The sequence below is a fragment of the Coregonus lavaretus genome, assembly GCF_964263955.1.
Source record: "Coregonus lavaretus genome assembly, chromosome: 5".
NCBI classification, from domain to species: Eukaryota; Metazoa; Chordata; class Actinopteri; order Salmoniformes; family Salmonidae; genus Coregonus; species Coregonus lavaretus.
The window spans coordinates 12,288,201-12,313,350 of record NC_139992.1 but is presented as its reverse complement, the minus strand read 5'-3'; the positions used below and the strand labels follow the sequence as shown (position 1 = coordinate 12,313,350).

The 25,150-nt window shown below is 45.6% G+C and overlaps 2 protein-coding genes across 2 annotated transcripts in view; one reads left to right on the top strand and one right to left on the bottom strand.

The window, feature by feature from the left end:
• LOC311128997 (nebulin-like) overlaps positions 1-10,586 on the top strand; it is a gene marked incomplete at its 5' end in the record, with an annotated part of 94,995 nt that extends 84,409 nt beyond the window's left edge. Inside the window, 8 exons of the mRNA XM_084161230.1 lie at positions 86-190; positions 6,651-6,743; positions 7,232-7,339; positions 7,590-7,776; positions 7,900-7,992; positions 8,189-8,329; positions 9,112-9,215; positions 9,504-10,586. Of these exons, the coding sequence (XP_084017356.1) occupies positions 86-190; positions 6,651-6,743; positions 7,232-7,339; positions 7,590-7,776; positions 7,900-7,992; positions 8,189-8,329; positions 9,112-9,215; positions 9,504-9,677 (1,005 nt within the window). The 3' untranslated portion in view covers positions 9,678-10,586. The remainder of the gene's footprint in view (positions 1-85; positions 191-6,650; positions 6,744-7,231; positions 7,340-7,589; positions 7,777-7,899; positions 7,993-8,188; positions 8,330-9,111; positions 9,216-9,503) is intronic.
• A 1,992-nt stretch (positions 10,587-12,578) lies between these two features.
• The window catches only part of LOC311129759 (telomere-associated protein RIF1-like), a 28,418-nt gene continuing 15,846 nt past the window's right edge, over positions 12,579-25,150 (bottom strand). The window contains exons 21-34 of the mRNA XM_084162187.1: positions 23,243-23,547; positions 22,755-22,957; positions 21,313-21,406; positions 21,088-21,219; positions 20,261-20,403; positions 20,086-20,175; positions 19,933-19,981; positions 15,874-19,737; positions 15,537-15,665; positions 15,183-15,269; positions 14,745-14,860; positions 14,000-14,153; positions 13,647-13,770; positions 12,579-13,422 (exon numbers count right to left, since the gene is read on the bottom strand). Of these exons, the coding sequence (XP_084018313.1) occupies positions 13,148-13,422; positions 13,647-13,770; positions 14,000-14,153; positions 14,745-14,860; positions 15,183-15,269; positions 15,537-15,665; positions 15,874-19,737; positions 19,933-19,981; positions 20,086-20,175; positions 20,261-20,403; positions 21,088-21,219; positions 21,313-21,406; positions 22,755-22,957; positions 23,243-23,547 (5,765 nt within the window). The 3' untranslated portion in view covers positions 12,579-13,147. The remainder of the gene's footprint in view (positions 13,423-13,646; positions 13,771-13,999; positions 14,154-14,744; positions 14,861-15,182; positions 15,270-15,536; positions 15,666-15,873; positions 19,738-19,932; positions 19,982-20,085; positions 20,176-20,260; positions 20,404-21,087; positions 21,220-21,312; positions 21,407-22,754; positions 22,958-23,242; positions 23,548-25,150) is intronic.

The window sequence follows — 25,150 nt, the reverse complement described above, 5'->3', positions numbered from 1 at the left end:
ATATGCTTTGAATAAATTGACATCAGAGTTGAATGACCAAGCTCTTATGTGTCGGCTCTCTCTCTGTGTGTACTGTGTCCAACAGAAAAAGTACAGGGAGGAGGCTGAGAAGTGCATGTCTCACTATGTGCCCGTCCTGGACACCCCTGAGATGATGAGAGTCCGTGAGAATCAGAAGAACTTCAGCACTGTAAGTAGAAGCCTTTTAAAACCCTCCATTCCATTTTAGAACCTTCCGTTTTAGAACCCTCCGTTTGGAGCCAAGGCCTAGGTTCCAGGTCTCAGGTTCATCATGTCCCCATGCCAGTCAGTGGCAGCAAAGTGTCTCTCTGTGCGTCGTCAGTGTCTTGACTTTAAAGTATTACCTTCAATACTTTATATACATTTATATGTTAATTGTTTCTTTATGGACGTCTGTTGTGTTGTGCTGTCTGAACTAATAGAAACCAGCAGCATATGTACATTATGTTTATTATCTCAAATCAAATCAAATCAAATGTTATTGGCCACATGCGCCGAATACAACAGGTGCAGACATTACAGTGAAATGCTTACTTACAGCCCTTAACCAACAGTGCATTTATTTTTAACAAAAAAGTAAAAATAAAACAACAACAAAAAAAGTGTTGAGAAAAAAAGAGCAGAAGTAAAATAAAATAACAGTAGGGAGGCTATATATACAGGGGGGTACCGGTGCAGAGTCAATGTGCGGGGGCACCGGCTAGTTGAGGTAGTTGAAGTAATATGTACATGTGGGTAGAGTTAAAGTGACTATGCATAAATAATTAACAGAGTAGCAGCAACGTAAAAGGATGGGGTGGTGGGGCAGTGCAAATAGTCCGGGTAGCCATGATTAGCTGTTCAGGAGTCTTATGGCTTGGGGGTAGAAGCTGTTGAGAAGTCTTTTGGACCTAGACTTGGCACTCCGGTACCGCTTGCCGTGCGGTAGCAGAGAGAACAGTCTATGACTAGGGTGGCTGGAGTCTTTGACAATTTTGAGGGCCTTCCTCTGACACCGCCTGGTATAGAGGTCCTGGATGGCAGGAAGCTTGGCCCCAGTGATGTACTGGGCCGTACGCACTACCCTCTGTAGTGCCTTGCGGTCGGAGGCCAAGCAGTTGCCATACCAGGCGGTGATGCAACCAGTCAGGATGCTCTCGATGGTGCAGCTGTATAATTTTTTGAGGATCTGAGGACCCATGCCAAATCTTTTCAGTCTCCTGAGGGGGAATAGGCTTTGTCGTGCCCTCTTCACGACTGTCTTGGTGTGTTTGGACCATGATAGTTCTTTGGTGATGTGGACACCAAGGAACTTGAAGCTCTCAACCTGTTCCACTACAGCCCCGTCGATGAGAATGGGGGCGTGCTCAGTCCTCTTTTTTTTCCCTGTAGTCCACAATCATCTCCTTTGTCTTGGTCACGTTGAGGGAGAGGTTGTTATCCTGGCACCACACGGCCAGGTCTCTGACCTCCTCCCTGTAGGCTGTCTCATCGTTGTCGGTGATCAGGCCTACCACTGTTGTGTCGTCGGCAAACTTAATGATGGTGTTGGAGTCGTGCCTGGCCATGCAGTCATGGGTGAACAGGGAGTACAGGAGGGGACTGAGCACGCACCCCTGAGGGGCCCCCGTGTTGAGGATCAGTGTGGCAGATGTGTTGTTACCTACCCTTACCACCTGGGGGCGGCCCGTCAGGAAGTCCAGGATCCAGTTGCAGAGGGAGGTGTTTAGTCCCAGGATCCTTAGCTTAGTGATGAGCTTTGAGGGCACTATGGTGTTGAATGCTAAGCTGTAGTCAATGAATAGCATTCTCACGTAGGTGTTCCTCTTGTCCAGGTGGGAAAGGGCAGTGTGGAGTGCAATAGAGATTGCATCATCTGTGGATCTGTTGGGGCGGTATGCAAATTGGAGTGGGTCTAGGGTTTCTGGGATAATGGTGTTGATGTGAGCCATGACCAGCCTTTCAAAGCACTTAATTGCTACAGACGTCAGTGCTACGGGTCGGTAGTCATTTAGGCAGGTTATCTTAGTGTCCTTGGGCACGGGGACTATGGTGGTCTGCTTGAAACATGTTGGTATTACAGACTCAGTCAGGGACATGTTGAAAATGTCAGTGAAGACACTTGCCAGTTGGTCAGCACATGCTCGGAGTACACGTCCTGGTAATCCGTCTGGCCCTGCGGCCTTGTGAATGTTGACCTAACTGATTCAGAAAAGCCAGGCTCAATACTTTTTGTTGTCGTTGGAAAGTACAGTAGCTAATTGCATAATTTAGTCTACACTGAAGAAAAATATAAACGCAACATGTAAAGTGTTGGTCCCATGTTTCATGAGCTGAAATAAAAGATCCCAGAAATTTTCCATTTGCAAAAAACACTTATTTCGCTCAAATGTTATGCGCAAATCTGTTTACATCCCTGTTAGTGAGCATTTCTTATTAGCCAAGATAATCCATCCACCTGACAGGTGTGGCATATCAAGAAGCTGATTAAACAGCATGATCATTACACAGGTGCACCTTGTGCTGGGGGTCAATAAAAGGCCACTCTAAAATGTGCAGTTTTGTCACACAAGCCGCCTCCAATGTTGTTCTAGAGAATTTGGCAGTACGTCCAACAGGCCTCACAACCATAGACCACATGTATGGCATTGTGTGGGTGAGCGATTTGCTGATGTCAACGTTGTAAACAGAGTGCCCCATGGTGGCGGAGGGGTTACAGTATGGGCAGGCATAAGCTTCGGACAACGAACACAATTGCATTTTATCGATGGCAATTTGAATGCACAGAGATACCGTGACGAGATCCTGAGGCCCATTGTGAGGCCCATTTTTTTAAAGGTATCTGTGACCAACAGATGCATATCTGTATTCCCAGTCATGTGAAATCCATAGATTAGGGCCTAATGAATTCATTTCAATTGACTGATTTCCTTATATGAACTGTAACTCAGGAAAATCTTTGAAATTGTTGCGTGTTGCGTTTATATTTGTGTTCAGTGTATGTAGTAACAGAATGGCTTATTAGATCAGCCATAGTAAAGGAGGTTTAGCAGTTTAGACCATGCTGTTTGTGCATTTACTATCGGCAGCTAGAAACATTAGCATTTCGCTGCACCTGCGATAACATCTGCGAGTCTGTGTACGCAACCAGTAAACTTGGATTTGATTTGATTTGGCAGTATACGAGGTATAGCTTTGTAATGTTTCACATATTTATTCTAGAGCCATTGTTTTATCATGGTTGTTGCTTTTTTTCAAAATAAATTCTCTATTTTCTTGATCTTTTTGTTATTGGCAGACATTTTAACTGCACTTGTGCTCTTTTCCCTGTAGCTTCAGTACCAGACAGACCACCTTAAAAACGTTAAGGGCAAAGTGTCATCAATAAAGGACACACCTGAAATGCTTTGTGTTAAAGAGAATTCAAAGAATTTCAGTTCGGTATACCTACTGCTCCATGAGTATTTAAAAATATATATGTTTCACCTTTTCTAATAACATATTTTCACTTCTTTCTTTTCCACCCCTTTCTTATTTTTTATTTATTTCTTTAAATAGTTTTACCCTCTTGAACTGAAAGTTAACATTCCCTGATATGCAGCCCTTTTGATGTAGATAATCTAGATATTATGATAGATAGTGAGAGATTAATCCTAGCCAAACTTGTGTTTCTGTATTTTTCCTATAAGTAGCAGCTTTAACCTTTAGGTTAATATTTTTGGGGGATTTTAAACCTCTGGTTTGAGCAATGTCATTATGTGTCATTATGAAAATACGGTATATGGTAACACTTTTAGCCAACAGGTTTAATGCTTTAATACTTGTAATGTCATGTGCCGTCTAGAAAAGTTTTCTGTCAGGTTTTTGTCTGTTGTATGCCTCGTTGTCTTTTCCCTGCTGTTGCTATGCACAAATCACTCAACCAACCTCTCAACAGATAGAAACAAAGACTAATTGTCGCTCAATACTTTTCCCCTCCTCTTACTGTTTAAAGATTCAGTACAAAGAGGATTTGGGAGGAGGAACAGCTCTGTCAGACACCCCAGAGTTAAACGCAATCAGACAAACATTAGCGCGGCACACTATAGTGTGACCCTGCACATCTTCACTCAGTCTACGCTATGCCATAGGCTCCATGTTGACCCTCCCCCAAGTTCTCAGAATTAACACAACAACAAAAAACGTATAATGGTTTAATCTCTACATAAGTGCAATATTTTTCTTTACAAATTTTTAACCCAGTTTTGCAGAGTTTGTACTAATCTCAGAGTTCATTGTGCCACCAGACTCATCAGAACAATACAAATAATGAATTACATCTAAGATCTGTAATAAACTAAACCAAATATCTACCTTTCATTCGCTCAGAGGTTCCCTAGTCAGTTCATAGTGTTATATAATTTGCAGTATATTCTGTAAAAGCAAAAGCACTTAACTGCTGTTGACATGCAATGTAAATGTCATGACTGTGTTAGCTACCTGCTTTGTGCCAGCTGCATTCTCACTGTTTTCAGTGAGGCCATCGTCCTTGCTGCTGTATGCATGTAGTGTACAGTATGTGTGTGTGTGCATTATATCTGTTATCTGTCTTGCTTTGTCTCTGTCTCTGTGTTCCTCATGGAACACCTATAGTAGATAAAGTACAAGGACTCGTTGTGTCGGGGCACAGCCTTCTCAGACCTACCGGAGGTGAAGAGTGTTCGTGAGATGCAGAAGAACATCAGCGTGGTACTCTAGTTTCTATCTAGTCCCTCCCATAAAGGAGCCCCCCCATAATTTCCCAACCAACAAATCCCAAAAAAACTTCTCACCCTCTCTGTCGTATGACCCCCTAACTGACCTCCAATAACGCCCCCTAAATCATCAGTGGTTAATCTCCTTACCTTTGACTTCTGTGTGCCAAGATGAAGCCTAGTGCTTCAAAATAACTTAGCGGTACAAAAATAACTTAACTTCCTTTGTCCTCCACACTGAAGCCCTAAATAGATCCATCCCCTGTTTGTTTTCTTGGTTTTCTATTTGTTGGTTTCCTACCAGACAAACAAATTGCCTTTAGATTTTTCTTCTGCATTTTTTTTTCTATTAATCTTCATCATAAAATGTTTTTGTCTTTTAATTCTATTTCTTCAGTTTTCTTTACTGAAGTGCTGTGAGAATTTGAAACGGTAGTCTAACTATAACCCAAACCTTTGCATGCATTTTATGGCGGCCCTCATAAGTTTACAATCTCCTTAGTTTTTATTTGGGTGGGCAATAAACCCTGTTGTTGACTGGTTGTCTCTGTGTTACTGTTTAAAGATGCAGTACAAAGAGGAGCAGCTATCTCAGACACCCCAGAGATGGACAGAGTTAAACGCAACCAGCAACACATTAGCATGGTACAATGTTTTATAGTGTGGTTCTTTACCCTCCATCTACCGTCCATATAGTTGTACAGGGGCTTGATGAACAGGAGCAGGACAGGAGTATATCAGTCAATTGATTGATTAATTTATTGATTTATATACTCCTGTCTGTCCTGCTCCTGTTACGCAAGCCCATGTACAACTCCAACCCCACTTTAATTCCCCTGTCCAACCCTTTTCAACCTCACCCTAGCCCAAAACCTATATCTGTTAAAAAATGTCCTAACATAAAAATGAAGCATACTATAAGTAGACAATGATTTTAAAATAGAATATTGAAACATGTCAAGTTCTCTGGTAACATGAAGCTACAATATGTCTAAACAATATGTTGGTGGAGGAACCCCTCCCTGTGATTACATGCTTCTATCTAAATAGTCTCTATTTTTTTAGAAGAGGTAATAATTTTGCTGAAGTTGCTGCTGTGTCCCGTGTGTTCAATCTAGCTTTATTCTTATGCAGACGTTCTTGTCCGTGTGCTATTAACAGTTCAATGTCATTTGTAGCTACAGTGCTTCCTGTCATCTGTTCTCTGCTGTCCGATGTCTCTGGTTTACTGTTGCTCTCTCTGTGTGTGTTTGTCCGTTGTGACATCATCTCTCTTCTGTATGGGACCATACTGCTGATCTGATGGGTAGATAAAGTACAAGGACTCGTTGTGTCGGGGCACAGCCATCTCGGACCTACCAGAGGTGAAGAGGGTTCGTGAGATGCAGAAGAACATCAGCTCGGTACTAGAGGAAACCAATGCCAACACGTGTTTCTGTGTTTCTCACTGTTTAGTCGAGATGTGAGCGTGATCCTCCCTTACCTCCTTAAACTGTCTTCTCTATCGCTTCAGCCCCTGTCATCAACAATCAACACTGATCCTAATACAACACATCCATCCTTCTCCCTCCATCCTCCTTCCTCGTTCCTTTCAATCTATCCATCCACCTTCCGCCCTCAGTAAATCATCTTTGACTCTCCCTTCATTCTAACCTCAGCTAAAACACCCTCTTCAAAATGACTTCCTCACATTTTGACCATTTTTTAAAACGTTTTATTTGTTTGATCTCCTCTCCACAGCAGCGTTCTGCCTTTAAGACGTGTGCTACTTTATCTCCTGTTTTAGTGTGGCAACTAACATCCTTGCCATGCTGTGGAGGCTGGGATGTTTTAGTGTGTATTGGATTGTGTGGTTGGTCTGTATTGTTGCAGTGTGTCTCACTGTCCCCTGGGGGGTGCTGTGCTTCTGCCCTGTAGGTGTTGTATAAGGACAGTTCTGCCAAAGGAACGCCCCAGGTGTTCACTCCAGAGATGGAGAGAGCGAAACGGAACCAAGAACAGATTAGCTCGGTACACCAGCCGTCCTCCAGGACCTGTGTGCCCCTTTAGAACCCTTTAGAACCGACGTTAACCCTCTCATCTAACTCCCTCCTCTTCTTCTTCTGGCTTTAGTTAATCATATTAATCGGATCTTCAGTAGTCGTCCTCTGCTCTCCTCATCTATGTGTATATCATCGCTAACCCTCTCCCTTGTTATTGAAACTAGTCAACTCCTCCTGTTCCCCTGGCTTCCTCCCACTCCCAACACCCCAATTAAGGATTGGAACACACCCTCCTAACTCCATTATGAATTGGGACAGACCCTCTTAATCCACCCCCACTCTGAAGGTTTGAATCTCCCTGCTAATATCGTCTGAGGTCCCAATAATAAGCCCGTATCAGAGTGACCCTATCTGTTGTTGTTGTGCCACCATCTGTCACACACGGGCTCAGCAGATAAAGGACGTTAACTCTGGTGCTCACGTTGTTCCTCTGCTGTCATCTCTGCCGTCCCACAGGTGCTGTACTCTGACAGCTTCCGTAAGCAGGTCCAGGGCAAGGCTGCCTTCGTGTTGGACACACCTGAGATGAGACGCGTCAAGGAGACCCAGCGCAACATCTCTGGAGTGAGTCAATAGTTTTTGTAGATGTTATAATATCTCTTGTAGGCTTGTAAAGAGTCATTTTCTTGTAATAACACATACCAGACAAAATTGCTCACTTTCATAATTCATACCAATGTAAAACCATACCACTAAAGTTTAACTATTGTCTTTCCACTGAGTCCTTTATTAAAATGTAATAACAAATGCCATACCAAGTTGATTACTCATTCCCTACTGATGTAAAACCATCCCACTGCTCTCTGTCCACCAGGTGAAATACCACCAGGACTTTGAGAAGAGTAAGGGCAGCTTCACTCCCACCACTTCTGACCCTGTGATGGACCGCGTGAAGAAGAACACCCAGGAGTTCAGCGACATCACCTACCGTGGTATCCAGAGACGTGTGGTCGAGATGGAGAAGAGACGCGTGGTGGAGCACGAACAGGAGACCGTCACTGGTACGCACGCAAGCACACATACGCTGTACCCACAAACAAACACAAACCAATTATTGTACATCCATATGATCTGTTGTAACAGCCGTTCTAAGCCGCTGGTAAAACCTGTCTGTTCACCCTCAGATCTGCGTGTGTGGCGCACCAACCCCGGCTCTGTGTTTGACTATGACCCTGCTGAGGACAACATCCAGTCCAGGAGTCTGCACATGATGTCAGGTAAGAGAGAGAAGCCTCACGCCTGAACAGCATAATACACAGGAAACGCTTTTATTTGTCATATAAACAACTATAAGCATTATGATCTTATTCATAATAATGTATAATCATTTATAATGGCCTATTCATTCAATATAAAGTGCAACCAATATTATTAGGTTTTGTTGAACCCTGAACTCTGCCCTCTGTGTGACAGTCCAAGCCCAGCGTCGCAGCAAGGAGCACTCCCGCTCCACCAGCGCTATGAGTGGTGTTGGTGATGAGAAGTCTGAGGTGTCTGAGGACCCAGCCCACCACATGTCCCTGTACAGCAACGGCTTCGCTACCTCCTCTATGGGTAGGTCTACTGTAGTAGATCCACCTTACACATGGGGGCTGCTCTGCTCTGCTCTCAATCATACCACCAAACCACTTTGGACCACTTGATGTAAAAAAATGTCCCTATACACTGAGTACACAAAACATTAGGAGCACCTTCCTAATATTGAGTTGCACCCTCCTCCACCTTTGCCCTCAGAACAGCCTCAATTCGTCGGGGCATGGACTTTACAAGGTGTCGAAAGCGTTCCACAGGGATGCTGGCCCATGTTGACTCCAATGCTTCCCACAGTTGTGTCAAGTTGGCTGGATGTCCTTTGGGAGGTGGACCATTCTTGATACACACGGAAAACTGTTGAGCGTGAAAAACCCAGCTGTGTTGCAGTTCTTGACACACTCAAACCGGTGTGCTTGGCACCTACTACCATACCCCGTTCAAAGGCACTCAAATATTTTGTCTTGCCTATTCACCCTCTGAATGGCACACAATCCATGTCTCAGTTGTCTCAAGGCTTAAAAATCCTTCTTTAACCTGTCTCCTCCCCTTCATCTTTGGATTTAACAAGTGACATCAATAAGGGATCATAGCTTTCACCTGGTCAGTCTGTCATGGAAAGAGCAGGTGTTCCTCATGTTTTTAACACTCAGTGTAGATGTGAGACCTTTATATTCAAGCCTCTTCAATACTTGGTACAGTCAGTGCCCTGTGCCCAGCCCTCTATGGAAGAAGTATCCATACCTAACCCTCATCCTAACTTTGACAGCTGACTTGACTAATGTCTTTCCTATCGCCTCCTGCAGGCTACACACACGCCAAGACCGTGGAGCTGCAGCAGAGGTCTTCCTCTGTAGCCACCCAGCAGACCACCGTGTCCTCTGTCCCCTCCCACCCTTCCACCACCGGGGTGAGTACTGTACTTTGACTGTACCAGGCTCACAGGACATAGACCATTACCGTGGCAACCAGTCATCAGTGAGGTCTATTTATTGGCTGCCGATGTTGTGACTGACTGTGAAACATAATTAGAATTGTATTGCCTCCACATTGAGAAGGGAGATGCCAGAGAAACAGGGAGGAGTTTTGGGCAAATTTCTTTAGGGGGGTAGTTGTGCATTACCCACTACCATGAAGCTATCCGATGCGTTCTCTATATCAGCCATCATTACTCAAATATATGTTTTGTCCCGTTCAGAAAACTGTGCGTGCCATGTACGACTACTCCTCTGCCGACATGGACGAGGTCTCCTTCAAGGACGGTGATGTCATCGTGAACGTGCAGTCCATCGACGAGGGCTGGATGTACGGCACTGTGCAGCGCTCAGGCAAGACTGGCATGCTGCCGGCCAATTACGTTGAGGCAATCTAAAGACAAGGCCCACCCACCCCTCCCCCCGGAGTGGGTGAGACACATCCACCTGGCTACCTGATTGGCCGCCATCTACGGCTGAATCTGTCGCGTCTTAAACCTGTTATGTGTAGACGATCGCTTATATTAGATTTTAGTAGCTGTATTATTAGTAGCCTTCTATAGTATATTGTCTACATGCAATTGTTGTCGATGCCTGTTTCCCGATCCCCTGTGGATGTGACATGAGAAGCTGGAATGTATAAATATTTATACATATCTACATAGACTACTGTATAAGAATGTTAATCCTTTTCCAAGACCTTGTCTTGAAAGAACAATATGACGAAAAGCCCATTTAATCAATGTCAGTTAAATGTTTTTGAAAAACTTTACTGAACATTAACTTTCACACAAAAACAGATGGGCTTACATGCAATTCAAACTTTGCTGTGATGGAAAAGTGAAGCATATGAATGATAGGAAAGTGTAACGTATGGAGAGAATAAATAAAATGGTTTAAATCACTTAAGACCACAAGTGGTTGATGAAAGATGAAGAAAAGACTTAAAGATGTGTGACCTTGCTAACCTTACGAGGTATCATCCAACATACCTCAAACCAGGGGTCTGTTCCGGAGGATGTAACATTACAGAACGTTCAGATAAAAATGTAGAACAGATATGATTGTCTATCAGAGAATGAATAGAGCTGACAATTCCCTATTCTATTTCTATCTGCAACGTTCAGAGCGTTTCACGTCCCTGAATACACCCCAGTTTCTTGAGAGTTCTAAGAGACAAGCCTCTTCCCTCCTGAAGTGGCCGAAGGCTGGCCACTCATTGCATGTGTTTTGTTTCCTCCGATTACCTAGGTCTGGGGGTAAAAGAAGTCAAATACCTTTGATCAGTAGATAATAAAACACCAAGCTTCTGCACTACTGCGGTCTTGTGTTCTTATTTCTCTACCTTGTGGCCTCTCTCCACTTTAACTTAGCTACATTTCCTACAGCAATGGTTTTCTACCAGTTCAAAATACAGAGCCAGAGACCACTTTAGCAGCTTGCTTATTGATTAAAGGTACATCAACAATAACTGATATTGACACAAAAGAACCTGACAAGATGAAATCAAGTGCAGATGAGTCAGTAATGTTTTTTTTGGGGCTGTTTTATAGATGAGAAAACAAATCCTACAAATACACTGCTCAAAAAAATAAAGTGAACACTTAAACACATCCTAGATCTGAATGAATGAAAATCTTATTAAATATTTTTTTCTTTACATAGTTGAATGTGCTGACAACAAAATCACACAAAAATTCAATCAAATTTATCAACCCATGGAGGTCTGGATTTGGAGTCACCCTCAAAATTAAAGTGGAAAACCACACTACAGGCTGATCCAACTTTGATGTAATGTCCTTAAAACAAGTCAAAATGAGGCTCAGTAGTGTGTGTGGCCTCCACGTGCCTGTATGACCTTCCTACAACGCCTGGGCATGCTCCTGATGAGGTGGCGGATGGTCTCCTGAGGGATCTCCTCCCAGACCTGGACTAAAGTATCCGCCAACTCCTGGACAGTCTGTGGTGCAACGTGGCGTTGGTGGATGGAGCGAGACATGATGTCCCAGATGTGCTCAATTGGATTCAGGTCTGGGGAACGGGCGGGCCAGTCCATAGCATCAATGCCTTCCTCTTGCAGGAACTGCTGACACACTCCAGCCACATGAGGTCTAGCATTGTCTTGCATAAGGAGGAACCCAGGGCCAACCGCACCAGCATATGGTCTCACAAGGGGTCTGAGGATCTCATCTCAGTACCTAATGGCAGTCAGGCTACCTCTGGCGAGCACATGGAGGAAAGAAATGCCACCCCACACCATGACTGACCCACCGCCAAACCGGTCATGCTGGAGGATGTTGCAGGCAGCAGAACGTTCTCCACGGCGTCTCCAGACTCTGTCACGTCTGTCACATGTGCTCAGTGTGAACCTGCTTTCATCTGTGAAGAGCACAGGGCGCCAGTGGCGAATTTGCCAATCTTGGTGTTCTCTGGCAAATGCCAAACGTCCTGCACGGTGTTGGGCTGTAAGCACAACCCCCACCTGTGGACGTCGGGCCCTCATACTACCCTCATGGAGTCTGTTTCTGACCGTTTGAGCAGACACATGCACATTTGTGGCCTGCTGGAGGTCATTTTGCAGGGCTCTGGCAGTGCTCCTCCTTGCACAAAGGCGGAGGTAGCGGTCCTGCTGCTGGGTTGTTGCCCTCCTCCACGTCTCCTGATGTACTGGCCTGTCTCCTGGTAGCGCCTCCATGCTCTGGACACTACGCTGACAGAAACAGCAAACCTTCTTGCCACAGCTCGCATTGATGTGCCATCCTGGATGAGCTGCACTACCTGAGCGACTTGTGTGGGTTGTAGACTCCGTCTCATGCTACCACTAGAGTGAAAGCACCGCCAGCATTCAAAAGTGACCAAAACATCAGCCAGGAAGCATAGGAACTGAGAAGTGGTCACCACCTGCAAAACCAGTCCTTTATTGGGGGTGTCTTGCTAATTGCCTATAATTTCCACCTGTTGTCTATTCCATTTGCACAACAGCATGTGAAATTTATTGTCAATCAGTGTTGCTTCCTAAGTGGACAGTTTGATTTCACAGAAGTGTGATTGACTTGGAGTTACATTGTTGTTTAAGTGTTCCCTTAATTTTTTTTGAGCAGTGTATATACATCCTACTCTGGAGGCAGGTGATGTCGTGGCCTGACCATCTATGACGGCCTCAAACAAAACAGGCACAGTACTGGCATTAGAATCATGAATTCAGAACAGAAATACGTTGCCTAATGCTCACATACTGTATGCATGTATACAACTTGTAAACTTCCCATCCATCCAAAGAACAACACTGATACAGCCTCCGTCTTTCAATCCTTTATTTAAGCACACAATGTAAAAGGTGCCATCCTCCTGGCCAGAATTTGTTAAAATATCACTTCTTGGCAAAGTCTTGGTACAGCCAACCAGAGACCATGCTTCGCTTTCACCCTGTTGCCATGACAACCGGAATCACCACCACTACGACTACTTTTTTAGCCTGAAAAGTTAACAAGAATTTATAAAACATCTCCCTCACCATCAAAGAGGACAATGAAAAAGGCCAAAGAGAACAGGAGTTTAAAAACACAATCCAAACAGATCCTGGTGGACTTGTAGTGTAGTCCTTGATTAACTCTTTAAAAAATAAAATTCTTAAGAGTCGGAGTGTGAGAGGGGAAACCTTGTCTGGGGTGTTCAGGTTCGAAGTCCACGGGGGCTGGGTGGACTGAGCACCCATATAAACAAATCAAGATCTCTGTAAGAATTCAAACACCATTGTGCCGCCCCCCACAATTGTCAATAGGCACCCCCAATTGGCACCTTCAAGAGACTTCAATTTGGGCATTCCGAAGATATGTAATCCAAACCCTGGGACTGTATACTGTTTGGATCAGGGTCCGCTGTCCTTGTTCTGAGCCAGTAGTCTGCTCTGCAGCTCCACCACCACAGTCCTCATCATGCCTCCCAGCTGATCATGGATCTGAACCAGTTGGTCAGGGGAGCAGTGGCTCAATCCCTCCCCAGTCAGATGGGCCTCCAGGGACTTCACCTCCGACAGCAGACCCCCCTCAGCAGTCCTCTGGTGGTCAGGCCTGCTCTGGTCCGGTCTCTCCTCTGGATGTTCCTCATGCTCCTTGGACACGGGCTCATCCAACAACTCTGTGACTACAGAAGGGACAGGAAGGAACATCATGCATGTATGATATATTGAGTTGTTCTGTTCACCAGTGAGCTGACTTAGAAATACAGTTAAAAAAATATATCAAAAAATGTATTTGTGGTAAGTAACCTAAGAGTTACAAGTTAGCAAACAATTTTTGGATAAGCCTATCCTGTACTGCACAAATTGCCCTTCGACTTTGGGGACCATACAGGTTTATTGAACTCACCTAGGGCATCTCCTGGAGTCTTGTCCTCCTCTTCCTGGTTCTGAGGAACGGTTGGCTCCTCCAGCTCAGATGTCATCTTCTCCATCTCCTCAAAACTCTTCAGCTCATCACTACGGCCCTTCCACTGAAGCAGTGACAAGGTAAAACGGTCAATTACAGACCAAATAGATGGGCACAGTTCAGGTGGTTTTTATCTACAACTATTAACCATGTATGACAATTATCATTAACTGTTTAAGACAAATATCTCTTAGCTATATTCTAAAGTGTAGATCTCATTTGCAGTCCTTCAAGTTGCATTTTCAGAAGGTAGTAGAAAGTCACAGGTTTCAAGTCAAGTTCGGGCAAAATACCTGCTGTTCATGGTACATTTTAAGTGCTTTCTTCACATTAGAAATCTTTGGGGAACGAATGGGAAGGTTCTTGATTTCACTTGGTGTAAGAGCACTGAGGTCTCCGACAGTTTTGATATTCCGGGCTCGCACAAGCTGGCCGAAGCCACGAGGCCTGAGGAAAGAGGAGAAATAATGACAGAATCATTTAAGGCAGCTATCAGCAGTAGAAACAATAGCAAAACGTATCCCCGCCCCTGTTGTTTCGGTAAATAGCGGAGGGATGGGACTGAAGAAATGTAACACGCAAATTCATCGAGCTATGGATGCAAGGACTGACCATCCATGATATCAACATGATAGTTTAACCATGTTTTGAGGCTATATAGTGTTTGTTTACATTTACTTTGTCTACAAACACAGGAGTAAAACAATCTTATATTTTGGGTTCTGATGGGGTACGACAGTTGACCTAAGCTCATGAGGCATTTATAGGTTATATTCTTCAATAATCATTGGGGACATATAAAATGTAAAAGTCCAAAAATGTATGTAGCAACTGCTGATTGCCCATTTCATTAAAAAAGACATGTTTGTGGTGAAATAGGATGGACAAGCTCTAAAGCTTTGGATATCTGCTACAGTTGTATGGGGATCGATGTGTTGGATTGTTGTTCCCTTGTTGCAACTCACATTGTATTAAACTTTATTTATTGTACAAGCTGTTGCTCATTTCTTGGACCAGAGTTCTCTCGGTTACACTCACCACACGTTGGAGGTGATCTGAGGCAGCACTGCTTCCACGGGGGTAGAACAGCGGACCAGGGCCGGGTACACACAGTCCTTAGGGATGGGCCTCGGCTCCTGGCCCATCTCAGAGATCTGAAACAACATTAAATCAAGTTAGAAGCTAAGTAGGAATGGGACTCGGGCACATGCACAACAATCAGACTATCTTGGGCAGTAAACCAATTTTTAAAAATGCAATGTGTTCTTGTATGTAGGCTATATTGGGTGTTTTGTCTATATATACACACACTGAATGTATGCATGCTGCAAAATGAATGTCCTTGTGGATAAGGTTTTTATAATCTAATCCATTAGGTTTTTTGAAAATGATTGAATTTAGGATTGGAACAATGTTGCATGTATGATCTTGTCTGAAAATAACTTGGGTACTTCCTGTGTATCTGGAGGTACATACCAGGCATTTCTTGGAGCTCTTGTACCCCGGGCTGCGGAGATTGCGTGGACTGAGGATCAGTAAGCCCTTTGTTGGTGTTGTGATATGCTGCAATATAGAGCAGCGGTTAGGCTAATACAGGAAAAGGGTCAAATTGGAAGAGACAGCGTCTCAAAAAAGAAGCAAAAATTCAGTTAATCTGTGGCCACATAACTTGATTTCTGCATGATTAACTCAGTCTCCCATTGATGTCAATTAATGATCTACGCAAAAGTCAAAGTTACACACGCTCATCTTAACTAAATCGTGTCTTTAATGATTTAGTGCAGAGTATTTAAAATGACATTTACTACACATCACTAGTGGACCGTGTACCTTCGGCTGAGGGATGCTGCTGGTAGCTTTGGTTCTTGGGGAGCTGGATCGGATGACAGGGCTGCGACGGTCAATGTCATCTGCCAGCTCCTGGTGTTGGATTGGGTCAGCAAATGATACTCGTCGAGACTGCGAAATAAAAAGTATGGAATCATTTAAGACACTGTTTTCAAAACCTGCTAATGCCATCCTAGATACATCTCAAGGATTCTCTTCAATAGAAAGTATGTAATTTTCAATTTATACTGACTGAGTTGAATGCAGATAATTAGAACATATGCATAAATGATTTATGATGTGTAAATCGTCATGGATTAAGTACCCCTGATCACGTTACCTTCGTGAAAGGCGAAGGACTCTCCTCTTCTATTGTTCTTTTCTGTCCCTGCTTCAGGATAGAGGTGGAGGGGGAAGCTGAGGGGGACCACAACCCCCTGGTCCTGCCACTACTGGGGCTATGGCCCACCTCCAGCCCCAGCACAGCATCCTTCTGCATGGGTGGGGAGTCTTGGCACAACGTCTCTTTAGAGGTACTTGGGTCATGTAGAGGCACTGGGGATTCGTGAGGGTCAGAGGTCACAGGGGTAAAAGAGTTTAGAGGACATCGATCTAGGTCATTATGGTCCATCTGGGTTTCTTCACCCTCGAGGCCAGAGACATTGTCTGTTTTTGTCCTCTCTTGGAGAGGCATGATATCTTGAACGTTGTCCGCCTGAGGCTCAGTGTGGGTTTCTCTGGTTCTAGTAGAGGTGCTGTAAGACTCTGGCTGTCCTTTGATAGATGTGTACTGCTCCTCCCGGTGCTCCTCATCTAAGGCTTTGGAACACTCTGGCTGGGCTTGCCCAATAGACATGCCAACATCTTCCAGTTGGTCCTCCTCTAGAACATTGGCAGTAGAATCTGGATGTCTGTTCTCGTCTTCTCCCATCTGCTCATCTGTCACCTCATTGGAGACAGCCACAGGCCTAGGCCCATCGAAAACCTTCTCTGAGGACTCAGAGACCTGAAGACTCGGGCACAGTTTCTCCTCTGTTGCCTCAGTAGGTGAAGTATCTGTGGGGAGTCCATTGGCAATGGGAGGGGTACATAGTTTGTTTAGTCCATCTTCAGAGATGGCATCTCCTTCAGCGGAAGGCGTGGGAGAGTTGGCCTGCTCAGAGTCAGTGAGCAACTTACTTTGGAGCCGTGTTGGCCCATCACACTCTAGGTCACCATGGTTACTCTCCTGAGAGGAGACGGTGTTGAAATTCTCGATGTTTTTTGAATGTTTATGTCCATGTTCCTTCTTCCGTCGGGACATACACACATGCTGGCTCTTCATATGTTCTAGATCAGGTTCTACTGAAGAGTCCATCTGTTGAGAAGAAAGCTTAGTATTATCACTCTCAGACTTCTCTGGCACAACGGGGTCAACTGCCTCAACCACATCACCCTCCATATCTACCATGTCAGTGTCAGTCTCCCTCTGCCCCATATCTTTCTTAGTTATCAGAGGAAGTCTTGGAACCACCACTTCAGTTTTATAAGTTTCCTCCACATCCTGTGGAATCTTGACTTCTAAGGTCTCACTTGAAGTTGCAGAACTATCCATTGGGATCTCTTGGTCAGCCCCTGGCTCTGCTGATCCAACTGTAGCCAGCAGCCTTGGAAGAGCTCCAGGTGATGTGGGCTTCCTGCCTTTCTGGACATCCTCCCGGGTCTCTGAAGCATCCGACTCAGAGTTCTCCACGTTGGAGCCTAGTAAAGCCTGGGAGGCTCTACGCCTTGAAGTCCTTCCACTTCCTTGGGAGGATTCTGTATTTGCCATCTGTGAGTTCTCAGTCTCCATGTTAGGAGTTGGGCTAGGGCTGCTTCTGGCTTTTACCTGCTCCTCTAACATCTTGCTTCTCTTACTGGTTCTGCCCCTGGCCCTCAGCTGGCGGTCTGTTGGACTGGTGGCAGAAGGAGCGACCTGAGAATGAGTCTGGCTCATCTCTGGTGTTGCTGCGGAATCAGTGGCCAAATTTAGACGTATTTTGTCCTCAGACTCAGCCACTTCAATGGGCACCTTGCTCCTCCTGCTTGCTCTACCCTGTGACTGGCTCTCTTGTTGAGATGGTGTGGCTACATGTGAATCCATTTGGCTCGTCTTCCCCTCCACCTTCTGAGCCCTAATATTCCTTCGTTTCTGCCTGCAATCATTCTCCACTTCCACCTTACTCCTCTGACTACGTCTACTCTGTGATTGGCTATCATTATCAGAGGCAGAGGGGGTGTCCGTTTGAGAGTCACTTTGACTGAGCTCCTCCTCTGCAACGACTCTCTTTTGTTTGTCTTTGACCAGATCCTCTGATTTGCTGACCAATTTGTTGCTCCTCCTACTTGATACCCTGCTACCCTGTGATTGGCTGTTGACATCAGCAGCAGGTGAAGGAATGGCCACCAGTGAATTTGATTTGCTCGACTCGCTCTCCTCCTTGTGACTTCTCTTTCTCAGCTTGTCTTTTCCACGGTCCTCCACCTCAACAGCCAGCTTACTTCTCCTGCTTGTTCTACCTTGCGACTGACCATCTGCTTGACTGGCAGGAGAGGGCGCAGTCTTTGGTGAATCAGTTTGACTCTTCGCCTCCTCTTCGGGTTGAGACTTCTTCCTCCGTTTGTCTTTCTCTTCCCATTCCTCTGCATCTTCTCCTGGTCTCAATGGCCTGCTCCTCCGCCGTCCGGACCGCCTTGGTTCACCTTGGCTCAGAGCGGCCTGGGAACTGGGAGAACCTTCCAGAAGACCTTGAGATTCCTCTTCTTCCTGACTGTAGTTTTCCATTACTACTACTTCTTCAACTGCAGGAACTTCCTTCAGTATTTCCACCGGAGTCTGGGTGTCTGGGATGATGTCCTCGTCCTCTGTGGTTTCACTTGTTTTTTTCTCAGTGGGTTTCTCAACCTCAGATTGCTTTATGTCTTCTGAAGGTTCAGGTTTCTCTCCCTCTTTTTGGGAAGACTCATTCTTGGAGCTTTTACATCTTGCTTGTTCAGTCTCCTGCGAGTCCTGTGGGTCTGTGTCAGCCTCTGCCGCTGGTTCCTGAGAGGAAGCCTCCTGCTCGGTCTCTGCCGCTGGTTCCTGAGAGGAAGCCTCCTGCTCCTGGCAGGTCTCTGCCGCTGGTTCCTGAGAGGAAGCCTCCTGCTCGGTCTCTGCCGCTGGTTCCTGAGAGGAAGCCTCCTGCTCCTGGCAGGTCTCTGCCGCTGGTTCCTGAGAGGAAGCCTCCTGCTCGGTCTCTGCCGCTGGTTCCTGAGAGGAAGCCTCCTGCTCCTGGCAGGTCTCTGCCGCTGGTTCCTCAGAGGAAGCCTCCTGCTCCTGGCAGGTCTCTGCCGCTGGTTCCTGAGAGGAAGCCTCCTGCTCCTGGCAGGTCTCTGCCGCTGGTTCCTGAGAGGAAGCCTCCTGCTCCTGGCAGGTCTCTGCCGCTGGTTCCTGAGAGGAAGCCTCCTGCTCCTGGCAGGTCTCTGCCGCTGGTTCCTGAGAGGAAGCCTCCTGCTCCTGGCAGGTCTCTGCCGCTGGTTCCTGAGAGGAAGCCTCCTGCTCCTGGCAGGTCTCTGCCGCTGGTTCCTGAGAGGAAGCCTCCTGCTCCTGGCAGGTCTCTGCCGCTGGTTCCTGAGAGGAAGCCTCCTGCTCCTGACAGGTCTCTGCCATTGGTTCCTGAGAGGAAGCCTCCTGCTCGTTCTCTGCCGTTGGTTCCTGAGAGGAAGCCTCCTGCTCCTGGCCGGTCTCTGCCGGTGGGTCCTGAGAGGAAGCCTCCTGCTCATTGCCGGTCTCTGCCGCTGGTTCCTGAGAGGAAGCCTCCTGCTTCTGGCTGTTAGCTGTCCTGGTGAGGGGGCCTGTAAACGTCAACACGCTGGCAGGACTAGCAGGCTTCCCCTCAGCATACTTCTCCAGAGTGATGAAAGACTGGCGACGACTATTGGTTTTCTGAGGCGTCCCTGAGACCATGTCAGAGCCGCCAGAGACGTTAGGGCTGGTGCCCTCTCTGGTCTCCATGGCAGAGTCTTCCTCCAATGAAACATCTTCGCTGACATCATCCTCCATGGAAACGTCTGCAGACTCAGGAAGTACCTCGTCAGCAGGCTCCTCGTCTTCCTTTGCAGATTCTGCCGTCTCATTGGTTGGACTGATATATTCCTGGGTGTCGTCAGCAACGTCCTCCCCCATTTCCATGTCTCCCTCTGGAACCTGTGATAAAAAGAAGGAGACATTTGTATTTGGGGATTTTCACTTTCATTTGAAGAAAAAGCCTCTTGGCTTTGAAGGCATCCATTTGTTTTCATTCAAATTAAAAGAGTTTAAAATCGGGCAAATAAGGACATTTCAGACCAAACATGCATTTCATAACAATGAATAGCTTTTGTTATTAATTTCTCTCTTTACCTCTGCTTTAACCTCATCTTTGGCTTGCTCATCTGCTGGCAATTTGTCCCTGAAAAAGAAATCCCTTTTTTCAACATTGGGTCCCCCACGAAGCAGTATTTCTTCATAGCTTAGTGTTATTCAGTGTAACGGCAGCAGCCAACAAGTACTTACAGTGATTCCTCCTGACTCTGTGTGTACTGGGTGAAGACCGTGGTATCAAGGGAAGCATCAAGGTTGTTGTACATGGCAGGGATGTCAACCCTTTCAAATTAAACCCATACAAAAGCATTGTTATTATACAGTGAGAAGAAAAACATTTCTATAACTTGATTTGCCTGCAACTTACCTTTTGGTTCTCTTGACCTCTTTCTGGTGCTCGGTGAGGACTCTCTCCTTGGTCTCAGGGGGGATGAACACAAAGTCTATAGAGGCCTGCTCCTCCAGTTCCTCTCTACGAGGCGGCTTGGGAGAGCCAAAGTCGAGCTTCATCTGTTGGGGAGAGAATAGAAGTCAGCTCCAATAGGACACTGATGTGCTATAGTGTCAGAGACAACTTGTGCAGACTTTAATTTGAGGGTATTTTCATCCATATCGGGTGAAACATTTAGAAATTACAGCACTTTTTCCTACATAGTCCCCCCCATTTTAGGGAACCAAAAGTATTGGGACAAATTCACTTGTGTATTAGGTCCCATATTCCTAGCACACAATGACTACATCAAGCTTGGGACTCTACAAATTTGGATGCATTTGCTGTTTGTTTTGGTTGTGTTTCAGATTTTGTGCCCAATAGAAATGAATAGTAAATAATGTAGTGTGTCATTTTGGAGTCACTTTTATTGTATGATATTTATGCCTCTAACTTTCTCACTCATCATTATTCATGATTCATTCAGGATTATGCGTAATACTGGTAGCATCCAAATTAATGGAGAAGTGTTTAGAAACATTCTATTCTTAGTTAAAATAAAAGTGACTACAAAGTGAATCCAAAGCACTGGAGTACAGAGCCAAAACAACAAAACAAATTGTCAATGTCCCAATACTGTTGGAGCTCGCTGTATATGAAAGCTACCTAGCGTGAGCTCTGGTTCAGATGAGCATTGTGATAACTGCCGATTTAAAAACGACTTGGGTTCTGAGAATAGAGAACTAAATAAAAGAGATCCTTACAGAGACAGGCTTGGATGATGTATTGGAGTTCCTGTCCTTCATCTTTCCAGCCCTGGCCAGTAGAGAGTCTCTCTTCACCCCAGGAGTCACCTGCACTCCACTCAGCTTGGTCTCCAGCTGAGAGCTCTCACTCTGCGCCCACACCCAGAACATAATCCAGGGATTAGTAGACCATTCATATCAAACCTGCTAAAGTTTGACTTATTCAATAGGGAAAACACTCACAGAGTACTGTCCACTGAGCTCATCTGGAACTTCAACAGACTGAAAGCCAGGTAAGAGGATAGGAGTGTTCCGCTTTACCTGACTCAACACTGGCCTGGAAACAGAAAGAAGCATGAGGAAACATGGAAACCTGATCGTTGGTTTAGGTCCAGACCTAGATTAAGCCTACCGCTGGCTTAAAACACTTTTAATGGGTATGAACTAGGGGTGTAACGATCCATCTACTACATCGATGTATCGATTTATATTCATATGATCCAACTACATCGATCTGTGCTCGGCGAGTTGGCCTTTTGGACAACATATATCGATCTAACATCGTTTTAAAATGTAATAAATCGATTGTATCGATACTAGGAAATAACCCATTGGATTTAAGCACGTCAGACTTTATATGCAGGGGTGCACATAACTGGTACGCAGATACGCAAGCGCGACAAAAATCAGGAATGCGTAATGCCACCTGTGTTACTACGCGCCTTTGCGTACTTGACCGATCTTCTCATCTAACCTTACACATGACATGTTGCTTGTCAAATACTGTCAGGGATGTCCAAAAAGCAACAGACATTAAGCAGCTTCTTTGGCGTTTCGCCACCTACAAAGAAACGCCAACTGGAGCCAGAGCCGAAGAAAATACTTTTTTCGGAAAAGTGGCTCCAAGATGTGCAGCTTGAAGCTAACGATGAGCGCACTGAAATGTGGTGCAAGATTTGCCGCTCAAATCCACATCTAGCAGACAAAACAGGTGCATTTTATAAAGGCTCAAAGAATTTCAACCATCCTTTATTTGACAAACATGAAAAGAGCAAGGAGCACACGAATGTGGCGCAAGCCATTGCTAAAAGCTAGCCGAGAATAAATGTCCAGTCGCCCACTTGCCAGATGGCGAGACAAGCTGAATGAAGAACAGCGGCAAGCTCTGTTTAATATTTTTCTCTTTCCATAAAGCTAAACATCAGATCCATCAAAAAGCAGCCCCCAAAATTCAGCAGACTGCAACTTGGCTCGTAACTCCCCGCTGATGGTGTGAGCGATGCTAGAGCAAAAAAAACTGCTGCACTGAATAAAGCTATGTGAAGAAAATGGGATCTCCTTTGTGGAACTGGGTAAGTTTCATAATACCAGATGGTCTGCATGGAGGCATGAAACACTGTTAAAAATATCAAGACTATTGCCAGCCATTAAAATGCAACTGGTTACCAGGTATTTATTTCAGTCACACTGGTTGAATTTTTGGCTAAAAGGTTACTGAATCGATTTCAAGTCACTGAATCGTTTCGGATCGTATCGTTCTAAATGAACCAATATCGTCCTTGAATCGTATCGACAACCACGAATCATGATACAAATCGAATCGTTGTTAAAACGAATCGTTACACCCCTAGTATGAACAAAACATTATTTGGCTCATACTTCAACTTCTAAATGTAGATTCTTACTTGAGTTCTTCTGGGTAGACGAGGACCAAAGCGTTAGCGAAGGTTGCGTTCCAGAACTGTGTGATGAGGGAGCGGACGTGCTTGCGCCGGTGGAGGAACAGGACACAGAGCAGGGGGGACAGCAGGGACAGTAGCTCATCATCGTAGGCCAGGGCTGAACACGTCTGCAGGCAGCCCAACACATCACCCAGGAGCTTCTCCAGCTGGAAGGACAGGGAGGGGACACACACAGTGAGACACGACCACCCAGACATTTCAAATCAAATTTTATTTGTCACATGCGCCGAATACAATGCTTACTTACAAGCCCTTAACCAATAATGCAGTTGAAGAAAGAGAGTTAAGAAAATATTTACTAAATAAACTAAAGTAAAAATAACGAGGCTATATACAGGGGGTACCGGTACCGAGTCAATTTGCGGGGCACAGGTTAAGCTGTTAAGGAGCCTTTTGGGCAAAGAAAGAAAATAGTTAACATTTTAACACACCTTTGCTCCAAGACTCGAGGTGAATTTCGGCTGCTCATTTGGAGTCCTCCCAGGCTGTTCATAGAGGGCTGCGAGGGGCTGTGTGAGCGAGGCCAGGGTCTCCTGGATGGCTGTAGCCAGGGCCAGATTAGAGAAAAGGATAGAGAGGATGGAGACCAGGGCCAGGCCTGTACCCTCAGGGACAGTCTCAGGAGCCTCAACAGCATTAAAGGCCTCCAGGGCCTGGACCAGCAGGGTCTGGAAGTTAGACAGGTTCCCAAGAGCTTTGCTCTTCTTACGCACCCAGGTCAGAGGGGTGTGGGGAGCTGGAAGGGAAGGGAAGCAGACATCAAGGCCACCCATGCGTAAAATTGATGTCTTTGGATAAAAGCATCTGCATAATGAGATATCTATCTACATAAACTCAGCAAAAGAAGAAAATGTCCCTTTTTCAGGACCCTGTCTTTCAAAGATAATTCGTAAAAATCCAAATAAACTTCACAGATCTTCATTGTAAAGGGTTTAAACACGGTTTCCCATGCATGTTCAATGAACCATAAACAATTAATGAACATGCACCTGTGGAACGGTCATTAAGACACTAACAGCTTACAGACGGTAGGCAATTAAGGTCACAGTTATGAAAACTTAGGACACTAAAAAGAGGCCTTTCTACTGACTCTGACAAACACCAAAGAAAGATGCCCAGGGTCCCTGCTCATCTGTGTGAACGTGCCTTAGGCATGCTGCAAGGAGGCATGAGGACTGCAGATGTGGCCAGGGCAATAAATTGCAACGTCCGTACTGTGAGACGCCTAAGACAGCGCTACAGGGAGACAATACGGACAGCTGATCAACCTCGCAGTGGCAGACCACGTGTAACAATACCTGCACAGGATCGGTACATCCGAACATCACACCTGCGGGACAGGTACAGGATGGCTACAACAACTGCCCGAGTTACACCAGGAACGCACAATCCCTCCATCAGTGCTCAGACTCTCCGCAATAGGCTGAGAGAGGCTGGACTGAGGGCTTGTAGGCCTGTTGTAAGGCAGGTCCTCATCAGACATCACCGGCAACAACGTTGCCTATGGGCACAAACCCACCGTCGCTGGACCAGACAGGACTGGCAAAAAGTGCTCTTCACTGATGAGTCGCGGTTTTGTCTCACCAGGGGTGATGGTCAGATTCGCGTTTATCATCGAAGGAATGAGCATTACACCGAGGCCTGTACTCTGGAGCGGGATCGATTTGGAGGTGGAGGGTCCGTCATGGTCTGGGGCGGTGTGTCACCGCATCATCGGACTGAGCTTGTTGTTATTGCAGGCAATCTCAATGCTGTGCATCACAGGGAAGACATCCTCCTCCCTCATGTGGTACCCTTCCTGCAGGCTCATCCTGACATGACCCTCCAGCATGACAATGCCACCAGCCATACTGCTCGTTCTATGCATGATTTCCTGCAAGACAGGAATGTCAGTGTTCTGCCATGGCCAGCGAAGAGCCCGGATCTCAATCCCATTGAGCACGTCTGGGACCGGTTGGATTGGAGGGTGAGGGCTAGGGCCATTCTCCCCAGAAATGTCCGGGAACTTGCAGATGCCTTGGTGGAAGAGTGGGGTAACATCTCACAGCAAGAACTGGCAAATCTGGTGCAGTCCATGAGGAGGAGATGCACTGCAGTACTTAATGCAGCTGGTGGCCACACCAGATACTGACTGTTACTTTTCATTTTGATCCCCCCTTTGTTCAGGGACACATTATTCAATTTCTGTTAGTCACATGTCTGTGAAACTTGTTCAGTTTATGTCTCAGTTGTTGAATCTTATTATGTTCATACAAATATTTACACATGTTAAGTTTGCTGAAAATAAACGCAGTTGACAGTGAGAGGACGTTTCTTTTTTTGCTGAGAGAGAGAGATTA